Source organism: Gracilinanus agilis, chromosome 2 (genome assembly GCF_016433145.1).
Source record: "Gracilinanus agilis isolate LMUSP501 chromosome 2, AgileGrace, whole genome shotgun sequence".
NCBI lineage: Eukaryota > Metazoa > Chordata > Mammalia > Didelphimorphia > Didelphidae > Gracilinanus > Gracilinanus agilis.
The window spans coordinates 350,329,853-350,348,197 of NC_058131.1; the positions used below are offsets into that span (position 1 = coordinate 350,329,853).

Sequence of the window (18,345 nt, forward strand, 5' to 3'; positions counted from 1 at the left end):
TCAGACCTAGATCGTCCCTCTCCATAGCCAGGGCTCATTTTACTAACAGAGGCTACCTCAGCACCACCTGGCCCAAGAGGCTGGGAAGGGAGTCTGCTGAGGACCAGCTCTTAGTGGGGCTTGTCTGCAGCCTTGGAACCACAGGAAGCCCGGGTGGACGGGTCCCCTTCACCCCACACAGAGGACTGACTCCCCTGAACTTCAGGAAGGCCTCATGATTCATTAGTTAAGATTACCCACTGCCTGTGTTAGAGAGAAGGGGCTACATTATCAATTCAGGTCAGTTGAAGAGGGCCTTGGCTCCTGGGGAGAAAAAAATGAAGAAAATTTTATCTAGATTTGAGTATAAGCTAAATCAGTCCGAGAGAGAGGGAGAAAGGGGGAGGGAGAGGGAGGGAGGGAAAGAGGAAGGAGAAGGAAGGGGGGGTCACCAAATGAATGTATTTAAATTGTGCCATTTGAGAATCTTCCCATGGTGCACAGAACACTGGGCCTAGAGTCAAGAGGACTCATCTCCCTCAGTCCAAATCTGGCCTCAGATACTTCTAGCTATTTGACTCTGGGCAAATTACTTAACCCTCTTTGCCCCAATTTCCTCATTTATAAAATAATCTGGAGAAGGAAATGGCAAACCACTCCAGTATCTTTGCCAAGAAAACTCCAAATGAGGCCATGAAGAGTCAGACACAATAATATCATCTTCCCCAACATGCAAGCCCCCAGAAAACCTCCCAAAATTTGAGGCACTTTGTGGGTTAGCATACATTGAATCAGTCAATCAGGAAACACTTATTAAAAGGCTCTTAACCCCATTGCCCACCCTTATCACTCTTCCACCTAGGATCCAATACATAGAAGTTAAGGGTTTTTAAAAAAAAGGCTATTAAGAAATAAATTAAAATAATAATTTTTAAAAAATTTAGGGGGCAGCTGGGTGGCTCAGAGGATTGAGATCCAGGCCTAGAGATGGGAGAACCTAGGTTCAAATCTGGCCTCAGTATTTCCTAGCTGTGTGACCTTGGACAAGTCACTTAACCCCCACTGCCTAGCCCTTACCGCTCTTTTACCTTGGAACCAATACATAGTATTGATTCCAAGATGGAAGGTGAGGGTTTAAAAAAATTTTTTTAGAACCTACCATGTGCCACACACTGTGTTAAAGAGTGAGAAAGCTATAACTCATGAGCTCCCATCATGTGCTTATTTTACCAAAACAACTGGCAGGTGCTTTAGTTTAAGATTAAAAAAAAAAAAAAAGAATTAATCAACAGAGTAAAATAAGATAAATCTAAACACCTCCATTCAATAGGAGAAGATAGGGAATATGTGCTACTACATGCCTTGACAACTCACATCTTCAATGATGGCAATCAGTGTCCATTGGTGACCTCCTCTCCTGCCAAGCCGCTGTGCCCATCTTCAGCTATAGCATGGCTTCTCTCTCTCTACAGCACAGCTTCTTTAGCCCCTGCCCCAGCTGGTGGGTGGGTTCTGCCAGGAGAGGCTCAGTTTAGCTCTTTTGTGATGCAGGTTCTACCCGCGTGGCCGGTTGGAGTAGCCTTTATACATTTAAAGTCCATCTTTTGATTCTGTCTGAGCTGCTGTTCAATATAAGTTGCTATATTGAAACTTAGAGTGAGAAAATGCCTCTGGACTCCCTTCTGTGGGTCAGTAGCCTGTGCATTTGTGATGGAGTGGATCCCTGTGTTCCCCATTCCTGCCCGCACAAAATCACTGCTCTGCCTGCATAATAGACAAATCATTTAATCCCCATTGCCTGGCCCTTATTGCTCTTCTGCCTTAGAAACAATATTGATTCTAAAGGCAAAAAGGAAGGTTGTTTTTTTAAATTTCTGTGGTTGAAAAATCAAGTTTATTGTGTATATGCATATTAGAAATAAAATAGATTGAGAAATGAATTGAAAATCCTAATTTCCCAAGAGAGATAGTTACAGATAGAACTAAAGCCTTTGGGAATATTTCAATATGATGATAGTGATAATATTTACCACATATTCCCCATACTGCTATAAACTTTGGGAACCCCTTGTTATGGGAGAAATCTCAGCTCTCTGAATTCATATGGTAGGAAACTGCTACCAACATAAATTTACCTCAATGCAGAAATTATGGAAATGAAAACCTAGGTTTTATTATTATGTGCAATCATAGGTTGAAAGATAACCCAACAGTCATTAGTATTCTAACAAACCCTCTTAGAGGCAAAATTACATCAGAGTGATAGAGAAATACTTCTTTTAACATATTGCAATCTTGTACATTCCTCTTAGGACATAAAAGTCATAGCTTCATTAGTATAGATTTTCTTCATATACTTCAAGCAAAGGAACATATCACAAAAGATTTATTGAATGTGGAAGTGTCTTCTATTAGCCAGATATTAAAGAGATTTTGTAAAAAATGTTTAAAATGGTGCTATTCATTTCACTAAATTCTTTTTATTTTGAAAAATATAGTTATTTCTCATTTTTCAAAAATGATAGGGGGCAGCTGGGCAGCTCAGTGGATTGAGAGCCAGGCCTAGAGACGGGAGGTCCTAGGTTCAAATCTGGCCTCAGACACTTCCCAGCTGTGTGACCCTGGACAAGTCACTTGACCCCCATTGCCTACCCTTACCACTCTTCCACCAAGGAACTAATACACAGAAGTTAAGGGTTTAAAAATATAAAAAAAAAAATGATACATTCATAGGCAAAGGGTTCATTATTGTTATTTTAATTATTAATAAATATTTTAGTAATTTGTCATTTTTAATTTCTAATATGATAAATATAGATAAAACCCACATAAACAAATGCACTTTAGGCTCTCCAATAGTTTTTAAATTTTTAATTCTTTTTTAAACTCTTTATCTTTTGTCTTAGGATCAATACTATGGATTGGTTCTAAGGCAGAAGAATAGTGAGGGTGTGACCATGGGCAAGTCACTTAACCCCCGTGGCCTAGCCTATAGCACACCTGCAGGAGGGGGTTTCCTCCCTCTCCCTCTTCACCCTATGCTGAGGACATTTCTCACATCACCCTCCCCTCTGCCCAGCAGTCCAATGGAAGTGCTTCCTCCATCCCCTGTCTTGGGGTAAGGCAGGGAGCTCACATGTGGCATGAGGGTTGTAGTTTGGGCATTCAGTCTCTAAAAGGTTTGCTATCACTGGGCTAGCCCATGGGAGTTAAGTGACTTGCCCATGGTCACACAGCTACGAAGTGTCTAGAGCCAGATTTGAACCCAGAACCTCCTGTCACTAAGCCTGACTCTCAATCCACTAAGCCACCTAGCTGTCCCTACCCCCAATCATTTTAAAAAGTATAACAAAGTCCTAAGATCAAAAATTTTGAGAACCACTGACCTAGAGAAAACTCATTGCTGGATTATACAGCAGAGACTTGGGTCTTGAGGCATCCCATGGCAGAGATATGGGATCAGTTTTGTTAAACAGACATCTTTTTTGCATTGGTATTTGTTGCAAGAATTCTGGACAATCTCATTTTTTCAGTCTAGTTTTTAGTAAGGAAAATGGGCTGGTACAGTTATAAGGCTTTGCCCAGCGAAGATTATATCACTCAGATCTTGGGATTCTGCATTGTCAGCTTCAGATAGTTAATTCCTCATTCAGAGGCTGGTCTATGACCCTGAGTCCTAGAAGAAGGATTGACTCAGGCCTTTCCATCAAGACTTTAGGTCAGTGGTGGCGAACCTTTTAGAGACAGAATGCTGGCTCCCCCCCCCAGACCCATGCCATGCCCTTCTCCCCCACCCCCATTACCCCACACAGGGGAAGGAGGAAGGCACTCCCATTGGGCTGCTGGGCAGAGGGGCCAGGAATGTGAAAAAATGTCATCAGGCCCAGTGAAAAGGGGGCGGGGAACAGCTCCACCTGAGCCCCTCTGCCTTTCTAGAATCAAACTCTGGGGGTGGGGTGGGGAGGGTGGCCACGTGCCCACAGAGAGCACTCTGTGTGCCATCTTTGGCACCCGTGCCACAAGTCTGCCATCACTGCTCTAGCTTGTCCAAGCTCAATGGGAATGAGATTCAGAAGCATTCCTTATATTGTCTAATGCTAGAACACTGAAGACAAACATTACAGGGAGGTTCCATGGGGTCACCCAGGGAGGACTGAGCTACTTGTATGAAAAAAGGGACAGACGAATAAAATATGGGCATGATTCAGGCACGATTTACAACTGTAGAGTGCTAGGTATAGAAAGGCCCTGGAAACCATCTGGGCCATCATTTTACTGCTATGGAAACTGAGGACCAGAGAGAGGAAGTGATTTGCCTAGAGTCACCCAGCCCAGGACTTTTCCTTCTGGGGTTGGTGCCCTCTCTATATACTACTCTGGTGATGGCAAACCTATGACACGCGTGTCAGCACTGACACTCGTAACCATTTTCAATGACACACGGCTGCATGTGGCAGCATACAGAGAAGGATGGGGCCGCGTGCCGAGGATGAAATGTTTGCTGTAGTGTAGTGTAGACACTCTGTGCACTATAGATGACAATTCTACCTATATTGATTTACCTATTTTGGTTTATTATTATATGTTACAATTATACATTTTTGTTATTTAAACTATAAATATTGCGAAATTATGGTGTTTTTTTTTTTCTCAAAGTCACACACCACCCGAGTTATGCTTGGTTTTTTGGTGAATTTTGACATACCAAGCTCAAAAGGTGGCCCATCACTGTGCCTCTAGTGTTGATCATCTATCCTTTATATAGCTTGTTTATATGTCATCTTTTGTATATTATCTTCTTCATTAGACAGTGAACTAATTTTGAGAGAAAGGCCTGTTTTTTGTCCTTTTTTTAATCCTTAGTACTTAGTGTATATATGTAGTAAATGGTAGATGCTTAATAAATGCTTGTTGACTGACTTTTTTTCCTCCTTCCTTTTCCTCCCTATTCTTTTCTCCGTAACCCTAAAATCCTTTATTCCTTCTGTTCTACCTGTGACTGGGGTCTGCTAACCCACACTTTAGCACTGTTTAGCCCCCTTCAGATTCACGATGCCTCCAGGTCCTGGATCTAAAAGTTCCCTGAAAACCTACGATCACAAATAGAAAGCTGGAGGGGAAAATAGGAGTCAGCCTGTCCAGTTCCTTCATTGTGAATATAAGTAAGGCCTAGTATGGTGAAGTGTCCCACTGATCATTTAAGTGTCAGAACCAGGCTCCTTGACACCAAGTAGAGGCCTTATTACATCTCACAGTACTGTCCAGGCTGACCAGAGGCCGGTGTGCATCGCCTCTCATTTCCTATTTATCTGACCTGGGCTCCCATCAGAACCCCAGATAGAGCATCTAACGAGGAATTCAGAGGCTGTTCTGAGGAGAGCAGCGAGTCGGGCATTGGGCTGTAGTCAGCAAGGATTCTATCCATGCAGGCCCTGGAGAGGAGAAGAAGGATGGGTGGTCATGGGCCACCTACCTGGAGGAGCAGAAGGCCATTGCTGCACCGCTGGATCTCTTCCATGATGTGAGTTCTGGCATTTCCACTGGGGGGGGGAGGAATGGGAGTAGGATATGGGAGATCCTGCCTGCCTTCCTGGCCCAGAGCTCAGGACTCTGGGGAGGCCCACTACGGCTTGATAGAGCAGAGAGAGAAGGCCAGAGCTGGAAAAGGGAGGCTGGAAGGAGGAGGAGTCCCAGGTGTCTGCCAACTCCCTGGCCCACCTCTGGGCACTCTGTTCCTTAAATTACAAGGCTCTCCTACGGTCTGTTTCTCATTCCATGAATAAGTTTGGTGGGGGAAAAGGTAGGTAACAGATGAACCCCATGCTCTAGCCCACCACCCCTGCCAAAGTTCAGTGGCCTCAAAGTCTTATTCCTAAGCAGCCGGCTCACTCTCCTAATTTTTCCCTGAAGCCTCATTCCCTGTAGGCCTTTTCTCTCCCTGCCCCAGCAATGCTCAGCTAGGCCATAGTCCCTGGGCCCTTACCCTGAATCAGGGCTGTGCCTGCCCCTTCCTTTTATCTTGCAGTGCCAAGCTTTCCCTCAGAACAAGAATGGCTTCAAACTGGGCATGAAGCTGGAAGGGATTGACCCTCAGCACCCATCCATGTATTTCATCCTCACCGTGGTGGAGGTGAGTTGTGGACAGTGCACAGTGGAGAGGGCCCCCAGCCTCCCTAGGGCTGAGAGGAGTCTTTGTATCCTCAGCACAGAGCCTGGCACCACAGAGAGATGCTTTCTAGGCCAAATAGTACGTGTAAGTGCTACAAGTTTACAAGAGTGTCCTCCTTTGGGTCCCAACTCATCTGGGAAGATTTCACTGAGAAATAGAGTTTGGAAAGTTACAAAGATTAAGAGGGAAGAGTCTTGGGGGGGGCAAAAGTACTGAAACTGGAATGCAAAAGGTCTGTTTTGGGCTTCAGGTCCTTCCTAGCTATGTGACCCTGGGCAAGTCACTTAACTCCCATTGCCTAGTACTGATTGCTCTTCTGCCTTAGAACCAATGCATAGTATTGATTCTAAGACAGAAAGTAAGGGTTTAAAAAAAAAGTGGAATTTGTGCTGAGAATGTGAACTTCTTAGGGGCAGAGGTTGTGCCCTCTGTGTTACCTGACTCCATCTAGTGCAAAGTGACACATTTTTTTGACTGTCAAAAATAAATTAATTATGTGAGGGCCAGTGACAGAGCAGATGACCAGCCAGCCAATAGGAAAAGTATGGACAGTGGGCATTAGCATCTGGATAAGTAGTCTGGAGGGAGAGGGGCAGGAACACAGGCAGAGAGCAGGGCTTGGGCAATAGAGAACTAGGGAGAGAGGCAGAAAGTGGGAAACAGTGGGGTCAGGAACCTGGGCAGAGACTAAATAGCAGTGGATTGAGACACTGGGTCAGAAGCTGGGCAGCCAGGGGTTGGGAACCCAGGCAGAGAATGAGCACTAAGAGGGGCTGGACCAGCACTAGGATCCTGCTGGGGTGTCTCACCCTCTGAGGTGGAACAAATAAAATTAATATAGAAGGATATATTTTAAAATATTAGGGTTTTATTGTATTCCATATTGGTAATTAAGCCACGTGCCTAATAAGGTCTAATTCAAATGCCCGCCATGCTTTCCCCCTGGCTGCTTCCTAGGAAAGAGAGCATGCCAATCAAGTTCTGAGTCTTTATACCTCTGTCTACGTAATCACACTTCCTGCCACCTGTATTACGTAAGAGAAATCATGGGAAATGTAGTTTTCAGGTCCCCTAAACATCCACAGGAAGTTTACATCATGGATCTAAATATTAAGACCCCCAAATTTCTAATATCACATCCCCCCCAAAGAGCAGCAAGAGATTGGTCTCCTCAAATGCTCTTATAAACATAACTAACTTTTAAATTACAGACATTTGGGAGTAAAAAGAAAAGAGAACAAAAACAATGATGCTAGCCACATTGACAAAGTGCCAATTAGGGGCAGTCCCCTTTGGCATAAGAGTGTACATTCAAAACAAATGCATTCAACTCCCCATAGTTCAATCAACTGCACCCCAAAGTTCATTTGGATCTTCATGATCCAGTGAAGGTTCTTCAAGCATCTTCATGGTGCCTTCTCCAAACAGGTTCGTTGTCTGGATTCTGGGGAGATGGCAAATTTCTTACCCTAAAATTACTCTCAAAGAATTTAAAATTTACATTATAGATTATAAAACATACATTCCCTTCTGAGGAGAATTATATATTCCCCCCTGAAATTACTCTTAAAAGAGTTTAAATTTTACATTATAGATTATAATACAGACATTCTGATTATAAAACTTACATACACCCCTGAAGAGAGTTAGTAAGACATTCTTCTCCCCTGAAGAGGGTACCCCAGGTCAGCTAAGGATACATAGCTGAGTTATGGGGTTGTATAAAATCAATTGGCAAAATAAATAAATAAATAAACGAATGAACGGACAATTAAATAAATAAATAAATGAATGAATTCCAAATAAAGAGAAAAATTAACTTATGAATGAAATGTAAAATGTCAAAGTCTTATGTGCAAAAAATGTAAGGAAAAATAAACTTATAACAGGTGCTTGAATCAAGGCCCAATTAAAGTGATTTAAGCAGGGGCAGCTGGGTAGCTCAGTGGATTGAGAGTCAGGCCTAGAGATGGGAGGTCCTAGGTTCAAGTCCAGCCTCAGACACTTCCCAGCTATGTGACCCTGGGCAAGTCACTTGACCCCCCATTGCCCACCCTTACCACTCTTCCACCTAGCAGCCAATACACAGAAGTTAAGGGTTTAATAAACAAACAAACAAACAAACAAACAAACAAACAAACAAATAAATAGATAAGGTGATTTAAGCAGTTTGCAATTACTCATTCAGGAGCCAGGACTATAGAAAGTTGCCATTCTATATATAAGAGAAATAACAGGACCAAATATGTGTGCAAGGGAAGTGTCTTTCCCTGGTCTGATTTGCCTGCACCTTCTCAGGGATAAGCCATAATGATAGCCAATCTTAGGTGCTTGGCTAGGAATGAAGCTCTGAGGGAGTCTGGCCTCTAACATATGTCAGAAAAGCTGCAACCCCAAACCGCAAACACTAGTTTCAAGCCCTTCAGTATTGGCATAGAATTTCTTCAATCTATGGTCTGCATGACATTTTGCTTCTTGGCACTTTGCAGATTCTCAGTTGGTCTCCATGACCTTGTGGGTCTTTTGCTCCCTTCTCCTGGAATCAGACAGAGAGACATTAATCATAGTCCCATAATATTTACCAATAATTGGCAGGTTACCATAGTCTAAGGCTTTTGGGGTATACATTAATATTATAGTGAATATATATTTATATTAAACTTATATTACTGTAAAATCAAAAAAGGATCAACAATGATTATATGTACTTTCAGTACAAAAATGAGAAAAGGGAAAGAGTCAATTACTCTATTAAAAAAATTAAAAGGAAAAGCAATAAGAAAATTTAAAAATTCAGGGAAAAATACAATGTTTTCAAGTATAAAAATGAGAAAGAAAAAAACAAATTGTATTGCATATACAAGGAAAAAGAATAAAAGAATGTTTTAAAAATCAAAATATATATATATGTATATATAGCTCAGAATTAGTGAAAGATTTTTCACCCAAAAATGAGATCCATTTCCTTTTAAGCTTTTGCATGAACCGTGAATGTAAAATTTTACAAAATAGCAGATTCATAATGCACATTCAAATAAAGTAACATAATTTCCAATAACACAGAGGCCAGGAGGAACCCTCACTCTCTCCTGCTAGGTTTGTGGGTACCGAATGCGTCTGCACTTTGATGGCTACTCTGAGTGCCATGACTTCTGGCTCAATGCCGATTCCCCCAACATCCACCCAGCTGGCTGGTTTGAGAAGACTGGACACAGGCTACAGCCCCCCAAAGGTAAGGCTTGGCTAAGGCTGGCCCCAGACCCGTAGAGGCTGGTAGATCTGTCTGCCCTCTCCTCCCCCCAAGTCCTTTCTTAGACCTCCTTCCCCCCACTTCCCGCGTGGCCACTGAATCCTGGAAGAAGCGGGCGGGCAGGAAGGAGGCCCTGAACTTCTCCTGGGGCTGGAGAGAGGTGGCCTACTTGGCAGCTGCTCTAGCACAGGGTCTGTCCCTTTCATGCTCCCCTGCCCCCCAAGGACCAAGCCATGCCCCAGCTTCCACACCCTGCTCTGTTTGTTCCCCCTGAGGGGACTAGGTTACAAGGAGGAGGAGTTCAGCTGGAGCAACTACCTGCGGAGCACCAAGGCCCAGGCTGCCCCCAAGCACCTATTTGCCAGCCACAGCAACGTGAGTGACGCAGTCCTCGTTCCCCCTCTTGTTGGGAGAGGGCCTCCCTCTTCCTTTTCCTTCAGACCAGGGAGATGGCAACTCCATCCAAGTCTGTGTGACTTTGAACAGTTATTTCCCCTACCTGAGCTGCGCCTAGAAATTGTAAGGGTTGGACTAGATGGCCTTCAAGGGCCCTTCCAGCTCTAAACTCTTGAGCCAAGAATCCTGTCCTTCCCTTAAATCAGGGAAGTGAGTGATTACATAGGCAAAAGGATGCCCCCCCTGGCCTGATCCAGCCCCAGGGAGTGGGCTTGTTGGTCTCAGGGAAATGATGGGGACCAAACACCCCGATTCTGAGTAGGGAGGATAGATATAAATTCTTAGCTCCATTCCCTAGACATTCTTCTTTTGTCCTTCCTTGTTTCCCTTGATAAATACTATGTAAGAGGTCATTCCTCTCTGTCCCTCAGGCCAGTTCCCTGTGAAGGAACTTTGCAAGACTGAAAGTGAGTTGAGGGGATACAGTTAGGGGACTCCATGAATTGAAAGTCAGGAGGTCCTGGGTTCAAATTTGACCTCAGACAACACTTCCTAGCTGTGTGACCCTGGGCAAGTCACTTAACCCCCATTGCCTTGCCCTTACCACTCTTCTGCTTTGGAACCAATACACAGTATTGATTCTAAGATGGAAGGTAAGGGTTTTTTGTTTGTTTTTCATTTGAAAAAAAAAATTTTCCTGGGCAAGTCACTTAACCCCATTTGCCTAGCCCTTACCCTTCTGTCTTAAGAGTTGTTATTAAGACAGAAATTAAGAGTTTTAAAAAAAAGTGAGTTGAGAAACCTAGTAGAATGCAAGCTCTTTGAAGGTAGGAATTGTTTTTGGTTTTATATTTTTAGGGCCTAGTTTAGCCAGGTATACAGTAGATTCTTTTTTTAAAAAAATTCTTACCTTCCTTCTATGACTAGCGAGTTATCTTGACAAAACTCTTATTAAAGTCTCTGCCTATATTCAAAATAAAAATCAAATAAATGAATGAATAAACAAATAAATAAATAAATAAATTTTAAAAGAAGACCTAACTCAGTAAATTCACTAACTGTGAGAATTTTTTTTGTATACTATATTAACTTATATTAAGAGTCATTGAGAATTTTTATGTATTCCTGTGTCTGGGATCTGGGTCAGAGATACTATTAAAAAGTTCTCCACTTTTTAAATTTTCTTTGTCCTTCAGAATCTCTATGAATGTCTTCTTTTTTAACAGAATACTTTTTTGGTTATGATATATCCTAACCAATAAACCTGATATAATCAATCCATTTATATTCTAACCCCCCAAAAAAAGTCTCTACCCTACTTCATTTTGTACTCCAAAGCCAAATTTGCCTGTAATTCCATTATCTTTGTTTGTTTGTTTTTTAATCCCTTATTTTCTGTCTTCAAATCAATACTAAGTATGGGTTCTAAGGCAGAAGAGCAATTAAAAGGCTAGGAAATTGGGGTTAAGCGACATGCCTAGGGTAAAAAAGTATCTGAGGTCATATTTGAACCCAGGCCCTCCCATCTCTAGTCCTTGCATTCTATTTTCTGAGCTACCTAGCTGCTCCTAGATAGTAGACTCAATAAATGTTTTTTTTTGTTGTTGTTGTTGTTGTTGTTGTTCCATTAGATTGAGGGCTTGGGGCCAAACTTGCTCCCATTTCCCTAACCTTCCCCTTCTCCCCCCAGGAGTGACTGTCTCTTCTTTTGTCTTTGGACTGAGGAGTGGGGCAGTGGCTTTGGGCAGGACAGAAGCCTTAGTTTGGTCTGTGACATGTCACCCTACAGAGCTCAGTGCCCACAGGCTTCCAGGTGGGCATGAAGCTGGAGGCTGTGGACCGCATGAACCCCTCCCTCATCTGCGTGGCCAGTGTCACCGACGTGGTGAATGGTCGTTTCTTGGTGCACTTTGACAACTGGGACGACACCTATGATTACTGGTAGTGGGAGCAGGCCCAATGTGGCAGGGGTTGGAGCAGGGACCTTGGACTCAAGAATTCGGGGTGGATGGGGACAGAGCAAAGACACAGGTGCTGTCTTAGTCTGGGACTCTCAAGCCAACTCAGTGTTCACCACAGGAAATTGGGGAGAGAAAGCTAATTCTGGTGTCAGAGGACTCAAATCCCATCTGTCTGTACCACACTCTACCTGGGGACTTTGGGCAAGTCCTTTTGGGGCCTCAATTGCTTCACTTGTAAAATGAGGGATGGGACAGGAAGGACTTGAAGGTCTCTTCCAGCTTGAAATGTATGATCTTAATATACAAAATCCCTTCTGACTCTAAATCCGTTGTTGTTTGGTTGTGTTCAATTCTCTGTGACCCCATTGGGGTTTCTTGGCAGAAATTTAGAGTAGTTTGCCATTTCCTTTTCCAACTCATTTTACAGATGAGGAAACTAGGATAAATAGGGTGAAGTGACTTGCCCATGGCCATATAGCTGATAAGTGTCTGAAGCCAGATTTAAACTTGGGAAGATGAAGCAACCTGACTCTAGAGCTGACACTATCCACTGCACCATCTATCTGCCCAACTCTAAAATCCTTTAACCAGAGTGTCAACACCACCTTTATGACCTCCGGCCTAACCATCAGCCCTCCTACCAAGGTTATCAGGCCTCTGGGATCACTGCTGGCAAGGAGATACTCTCAGGACCAAACTGTGTTGAACCTCCCTTTTTTGCTCCTCATTTCAGAGTACCAAGGAGATGACTAGACTCTCTAAGGCCAAGCCACTGTAGGTTTCTCGTCTCTTTCCTTCCTCTTCTCTTTTCCTTCATCCCTACTTCTTCCTCTTCTCCACCCCATTCTTTCCTCATTCCTCCTTGTTACTCTCTTGTTTTTCTTCAAAGGAGACTTCTAATTCTTTTCTAATAGACCTGGCCATTCATGAGTGACTCAAGGCCCTGAGGGCCGAAAAAGAGCTGGGCTAATGAGGGCAAATTCCACTGAAACAAGACGAAAAGATGGAAAGAAGAAAATGTGGAGGCTGGGAGAGGGGTGTTCTACCTTGTAACCTAGGTTAAGAGGGTGGAGGGGTTCACTGTTTAGGATTCCAATCAGGCCACAGACAAAACCCAAAATTCCTCATCTTCTACTGGCCAGCATTTTAAAAAAAGAGAGCATCATCAATTTTTTTAACTTAGAGGAAGAAAAAAGATCAAATGTCACCTTAAGTTACTTTAAAGCTTAGAAGAATTCACAATTAATCAGATAATTAGTCTGAAAAGAACCACGAGTTTGGAAGTTTTATTTAAGACATCATTTCTACCAAGACAAGATTATACTATTCATTTTCATAACCATCTGTTTTGTTTTTAAAACTCTGTTATTAGTATTTTTAACATTAAAGATATCTTTAAAAAATAATAAGCTGGCGTTGTTTAATCCCAGAAGCTCTGTTCATCATAAAGAAACCCAGAGTCTGGGAGCTACACTCAGGACATTAAGGTCTCCTTGTTTTACAGGTGTGACCCCAGCAGTCCTTACATCCACCCTGTTGGCTGGTGCCAGAAGCAAGGAAAACCCCTCACTCCTCCACAAGGTAACCTGACTGATCCCCTGTGTCAGGCTCTCTCCTTCCCTCCTGTCCCCCTCTTCTAACAAGCACCTTTCAAATCAGTTAGGGGGAGGGATGCCCTTTCTCAGTCTATGGGCACTGCCCACCGTTACCTTGTGATGAGGGAGAAGTGTCTCAGCCTAGAAGCCGGGAGCCCTTCAGAAACTTCCAAGTCTATAGGGAAAGTCAGAACTCCCAGCTCCCTTAGGAGTCCAGCCAAAAGGACATGGTTCTGCCTCTACCAGTGAGCAAGTAGTTCTGGCTTTCCTGCATACCATTGCTTTTCAGTATCTTCAGGAGAAAACCCAGAAAGAGAGACAAGTAGAATAGTAGAGCCAGAGCCTCAAAATTAGAAGGAGAAATAAGGAAATGACCCTCTTCTGGGTTTTTTGGATAGATAAAACAGGCTGTTCTTGGTCTCCTTCCACCCGAGATTGCCCACCTGCCTCAATGGCCAGGATTCCGAAGGGTTCAGAGCCCTAGAACCAAGAGATGGAAGTTGGGGGCTTGCACTCCCCTTTGGCTAGGGGTTCTTCAGCCCTTTCTCATTTGGGTACCCAAGGAAGCTAGGCTCAGGATGAACTTGTGCAGGAGTTACTCATTGTAGTCCCTGACCCATTCATTCATTCATTCATTCATTCATCCATCCATCTCTGGTGACTGGGGACTCCTGGAACAGAAGAAGCAACACCCAAACCCCATAGCTTGTTCTCCATCTTGACCTCTAGATTATCCAGATCCTGATAGTTTCTGCTGGGAAAAGTACCTAGAAGAGACTGGAGCCTCTGCCGTCCCTTCCTGGGCCTTCAAAGTGGTGAGTGCCATAGGAAGAGCAGTTAAGGGAATTAGGCCTGACAAAGGTTGCTTGCTGTTTTCAGTGATCTGTAGTTCTTACCTCCCAGGGTGGTTGCGAGACTCAAATGAGTCGGTTTTTAAAGTTAATAATTTAAATAAAGTTTAATTTTAATTTCACTTTTAAAGTTGATTTATAAATAATGTTATTATGATAAATAATGCATTGAACAAATCACAACCTCTCTGGGTCATCTATAAATCTAAGTTTTATGATTAAATGAAATTGGGGGTTCTTATTTCAGAATCCCTGCCCCCCCATTTGGCATGGCCACCTAGATACTCCAGCCCTAGCCCAGTGATCCATTCTAGAACCCAAGAATAAGTTTATTCTTAGGACTCCATGAAGCCTTCTCATTATTTAGTGGGATATGAAGTGTTCCACCCATATTCATATTTAATTAGGGAATACCGAACTATGACTCACACCCCAACCAAGAGAAAAATAAAGGAAATAAAAAGCAAGCAAAATGTTTTCATGATCTCAGACATCAGCATAATTCAAGTAGGTTTTCACATTGCCTCTGATATTCACAAAATACACACTCTTATGTGGAAGGGGGATCATACTTCTCTTATTTGGCTCCCAGCAGTGGAACAAGCATTGATGGGTAAAAATTAGAGGGAGGCAGATTTTGCCTCATTTTTTAAAAATTCCTATAATTAGAATTGTCCCTAAAGTAGAATGTGCTGGCTCCTTGTCAAGGGAGGCGTTGAAGCAAAGGCTTCATGACTATCTGTCAAGGATATTATAGACAGGGACAGCTAGTGCCCCAGACTCTATCCACAGGTGCAGTGGATAGAGCACCAGGCTGGAGTTGGGAGGATCTGGGTTCAAATGTGGCTTAGACACATAGTTGTGTGTCCTTTGGCAAGTCACTTAACACCCTTTCCCTTCTGTTTTAGAATTAAAATTAAGACAGAAGGTAAGGATTAAAAAGAAAAGAAGAACTTTAGAGAGGAAACTCCTTCACTCAATAGGAGGTTAGACCAAATGCTGTCTGAATTACCTTTCAGTTCTGAGGCACAGTGATTCAGGCATTAGATTTATCCTTTAGCCACTCCAGCAGTCTCTCTCCTCATGCAGCGCCCATAGTAGCAGGGTTGCTACCTGTGTAGAACTACAGGGAATGCACCCATGGCGTCTGGCCTCTCCTCAGAGATGCTCAGAGCATCTGTGTTTGCTAGTCTCCCTGGAGCATCAGCAGGGGTGGGATGGGATCTGGGGAAACAGCAGAGAGGTCCGAGCAGTCCGATACCCTGAGGCTTAACAGCTGCATCAGAGCCCCACACTCAAACTCTTCTGAGCTGGGCTCTCAGCCTGATGGCTTGTCCCCCTGCAGCGACCACCCCACGGCTTCCTCATCAACATGAAACTCGAAGCTGTGGACCGAAGAAGTCCAGCTCTGATTCGGGCGGCCAGCGTGGAGGATGTAGAAGACCACAGGATAAAGGTGGCTCCGGGGAATGGGAAAGGAGAATAGGCTGATTGGGTGGGAGTCAGCTAGCAATGTGGACTTTTGTCAACCTTGTCCCCTTTTCGTGCCCCAGACCCTGGCTTGGCCTGCCCTTCAAAAAAAGTCAAGAAACATTTATTAAATGTCTGCTATATGCAAGGCACTGTGCCTGATGCTAGAAATACAAAGATTCAACAGAGGACTTGTTTTCAAGTAGTTTACAGTCTATTTGGGGAGAGGGAGTCAGGAAAAAGATATATACTGAAATAACTGAAACAGGGGAAAGGGAAAGGAAGAAAAAGGAAAATTACATGCAAAGTATTCTGGGAAATTAAAGGAAAGGCAAAATTTTCATGTGGTGGCCAAAGGAAGCCAAAGGTGGCTTCATGAAAGAAATGGCACTTGAGTTGGGATTTCAGGTAAAAGAGGAGATTGACCAGACAGAGATGGAAGATATATGGTATGAGAAAGAGCAGAATGAGAACAGCAAATAAGAGAAAAGAGAGTTTATACAACATGACTGGAATATAGATTATATGAAGGAAAATAGTAGAGTATGGATGGCCAGGTTGGATCTAGATTGTGGAGGGCCTTGAATGGCAGGCGCTTATTCTTCATTCATATCATGAATTTATTTCACCTGGATTATCTCCCAATCCTCTCATTGCCTAACCCAGCAATGTCAAATGCTGCAGAGCATTCAGGAAGGAGGAGGATTCAGAAGAAGCCATTAGATCTGACCATCCATCACTGGTAACTTTGAAGAGAGCAGTTTCAGTTCATTGAGGAGGTCAGAAGCCAGATTATAGAAAGTTTAGGAGAGAATGAAAAGAAGAGCAAGTGGAAGCGATGAGTATAGACAACTTTTTCAAGGAGTTGGGCTAAGAAAGGGATAGCATAGATCAAACTTGAGCAGGGATAGGGGGACCCAGTAAGGTTTTTTTTTTTTTAAGAATGAGGGAGAACAGGGCTTATTTATAATTACTAGATAAGAAGAGATTAAAGAGAGAAAGAATGATAGTTGGGGCAGAAGGCTGGAGAAGATAGGAAGGTTTGGGATCAAGGATACATTTAGAGGGTTTGGGCTTAATGAAAGGACAGTGGGTTCATGGGAAACTAGAGTAAAGGGGGAAATAGTGGGGGATGATGTTCAAGGAATCGTGAGGTGAGGAGGAAGGGAAAAGAGGGAGAGCAAAAGGAATGACCTAAATTTTTGGGGTGGGGAGAGGTAAAGTATAAGACCAGGATTTCAGGTGAGGTGGTAGAGGGTGCTGTTAAGGAGAAAAGAGAAGGTTTGCAATAACCATTGGTGACTGTGAGAGAGAGAGAGAGAGAAACTTAGGCAGTGAGTGCTACGTTGAGATGAGGTAACATAATTTTGTAGTGGACCCAGTCAGCAGGGTTACAAGATTTTCTATTACTGGATATGGTAGCTAAGTGGCACAGTGCTTAGGGCACTGGGCCTGGAGTCAGGAAGGGCCTGAGTTCAAATCCAAGTTCACATGTTTACTGTCTTTATGACCCTGGGCAAACCACTTAACCCATGACTGTCGGTTTCCTCAACTATGAAGTAGGGATGATAACAGTTCCTACCTCCCAGGTTTGATCAAACATTTATTTAAATATTCATAAAGTGCTTAGCACAGTGGCTGGCACATCCTAGGCCCTTGGTGAATGCTTGTTCTCTTCTTTTCCCATTATAATAGGAACAAAGTACAGAGAAGGTGGGAGTGAGCTAGGGTTGATGATAAGTCATGGGAACAAGGGATTTGAGAAAGGAGGACAGTATAGAGGTGAACTGGATCAGCAGTGGTCAAGATGAGAAGGAAGGAGAGTATAGCCAGAGCAGGAATGGAGACATCACACAATAAAGGGAGGACAAAGATAGGTTTTAGGAGGAATATAGTGTAAGGAGAGATGGAATGAGAAGATGTGATCAGATCCAAGTATCACTAAGGTTATGATCATGGACTAGATCATTTTTGGATGATGCCAAGGTCAAAAGTATGACCTGTGCATAGCTGAGGTGGAATGGAAGAGGAAAGCATGGGAGTGGCATAGATCAAGGACCTGAGAGGTAAGGAGATCTGAGCAGAAATCAGTATGTATTTGGAATTACATGGAATGATATGGAAGTTATTAGGACACCAGTTGGGGTGGGGAGAGAGGCCAGGAGCCAGGCACTGAGCTCATTGACAAAGGAGGAAGCGTGTCTTGGGCAAAGGAAATAGTTACCAGGATGTGAGTCAGATGATAAATTTAAATAAAATGAACCTCAAAGAAGGAGAGGTTGTTGAGGGATGATGGCATTCAAGGAAGAGTAAGATGGTGGCAATGGGGAACCAGAAATATTCACATGACATGTCCAGAGTTCAATGAGTAGGTAGAAGGTTCAATCAGTATTAGAAAGTAATTTCAGGGGGCAGCTGGGTGGTTCAGTGAATTGAGAGCCAGACCCAGAGATGGGAAGTCTTGGGTTCAAATCTGGCTTCAGACACTTCCCAGCTGTGTGATCCTGGGCAAGTCACTTAACCCCCATTGCCTAGCTACTCTTCTGTGTTGGAACCAATACACAGTATTGATTCTGAGACAGAAGGTAAGAGTTTTTAAAAAGAAAGAAAGGCAGGCAGGCAGGAAGAAAGACAGAGAGAGAAAGAGAAAGAAAGAAAGAAAGAAGAGAAAGGG

The 18,345-nt window shown here is 43.3% G+C and overlaps 1 protein-coding gene across 1 annotated transcript in view; it reads left to right on the forward strand.

Annotated features, from left to right (window-relative positions):
- The window catches only part of L3MBTL1 (L3MBTL histone methyl-lysine binding protein 1), a 75,040-nt gene that overhangs the window by 35,878 nt on the left and 20,817 nt on the right, over window positions 1-18,345 (forward strand). Inside the window, exons 10-17 of the mRNA XM_044659810.1 lie at window positions 5,409-5,500; window positions 6,005-6,109; window positions 9,245-9,380; window positions 9,682-9,773; window positions 11,584-11,735; window positions 13,260-13,336; window positions 14,080-14,165; window positions 15,547-15,657. Of these exons, the coding sequence (XP_044515745.1) occupies window positions 5,409-5,500; window positions 6,005-6,109; window positions 9,245-9,380; window positions 9,682-9,773; window positions 11,584-11,735; window positions 13,260-13,336; window positions 14,080-14,165; window positions 15,547-15,657 (851 nt within the window). The remainder of the gene's footprint in view (window positions 1-5,408; window positions 5,501-6,004; window positions 6,110-9,244; window positions 9,381-9,681; window positions 9,774-11,583; window positions 11,736-13,259; window positions 13,337-14,079; window positions 14,166-15,546; window positions 15,658-18,345) is intronic.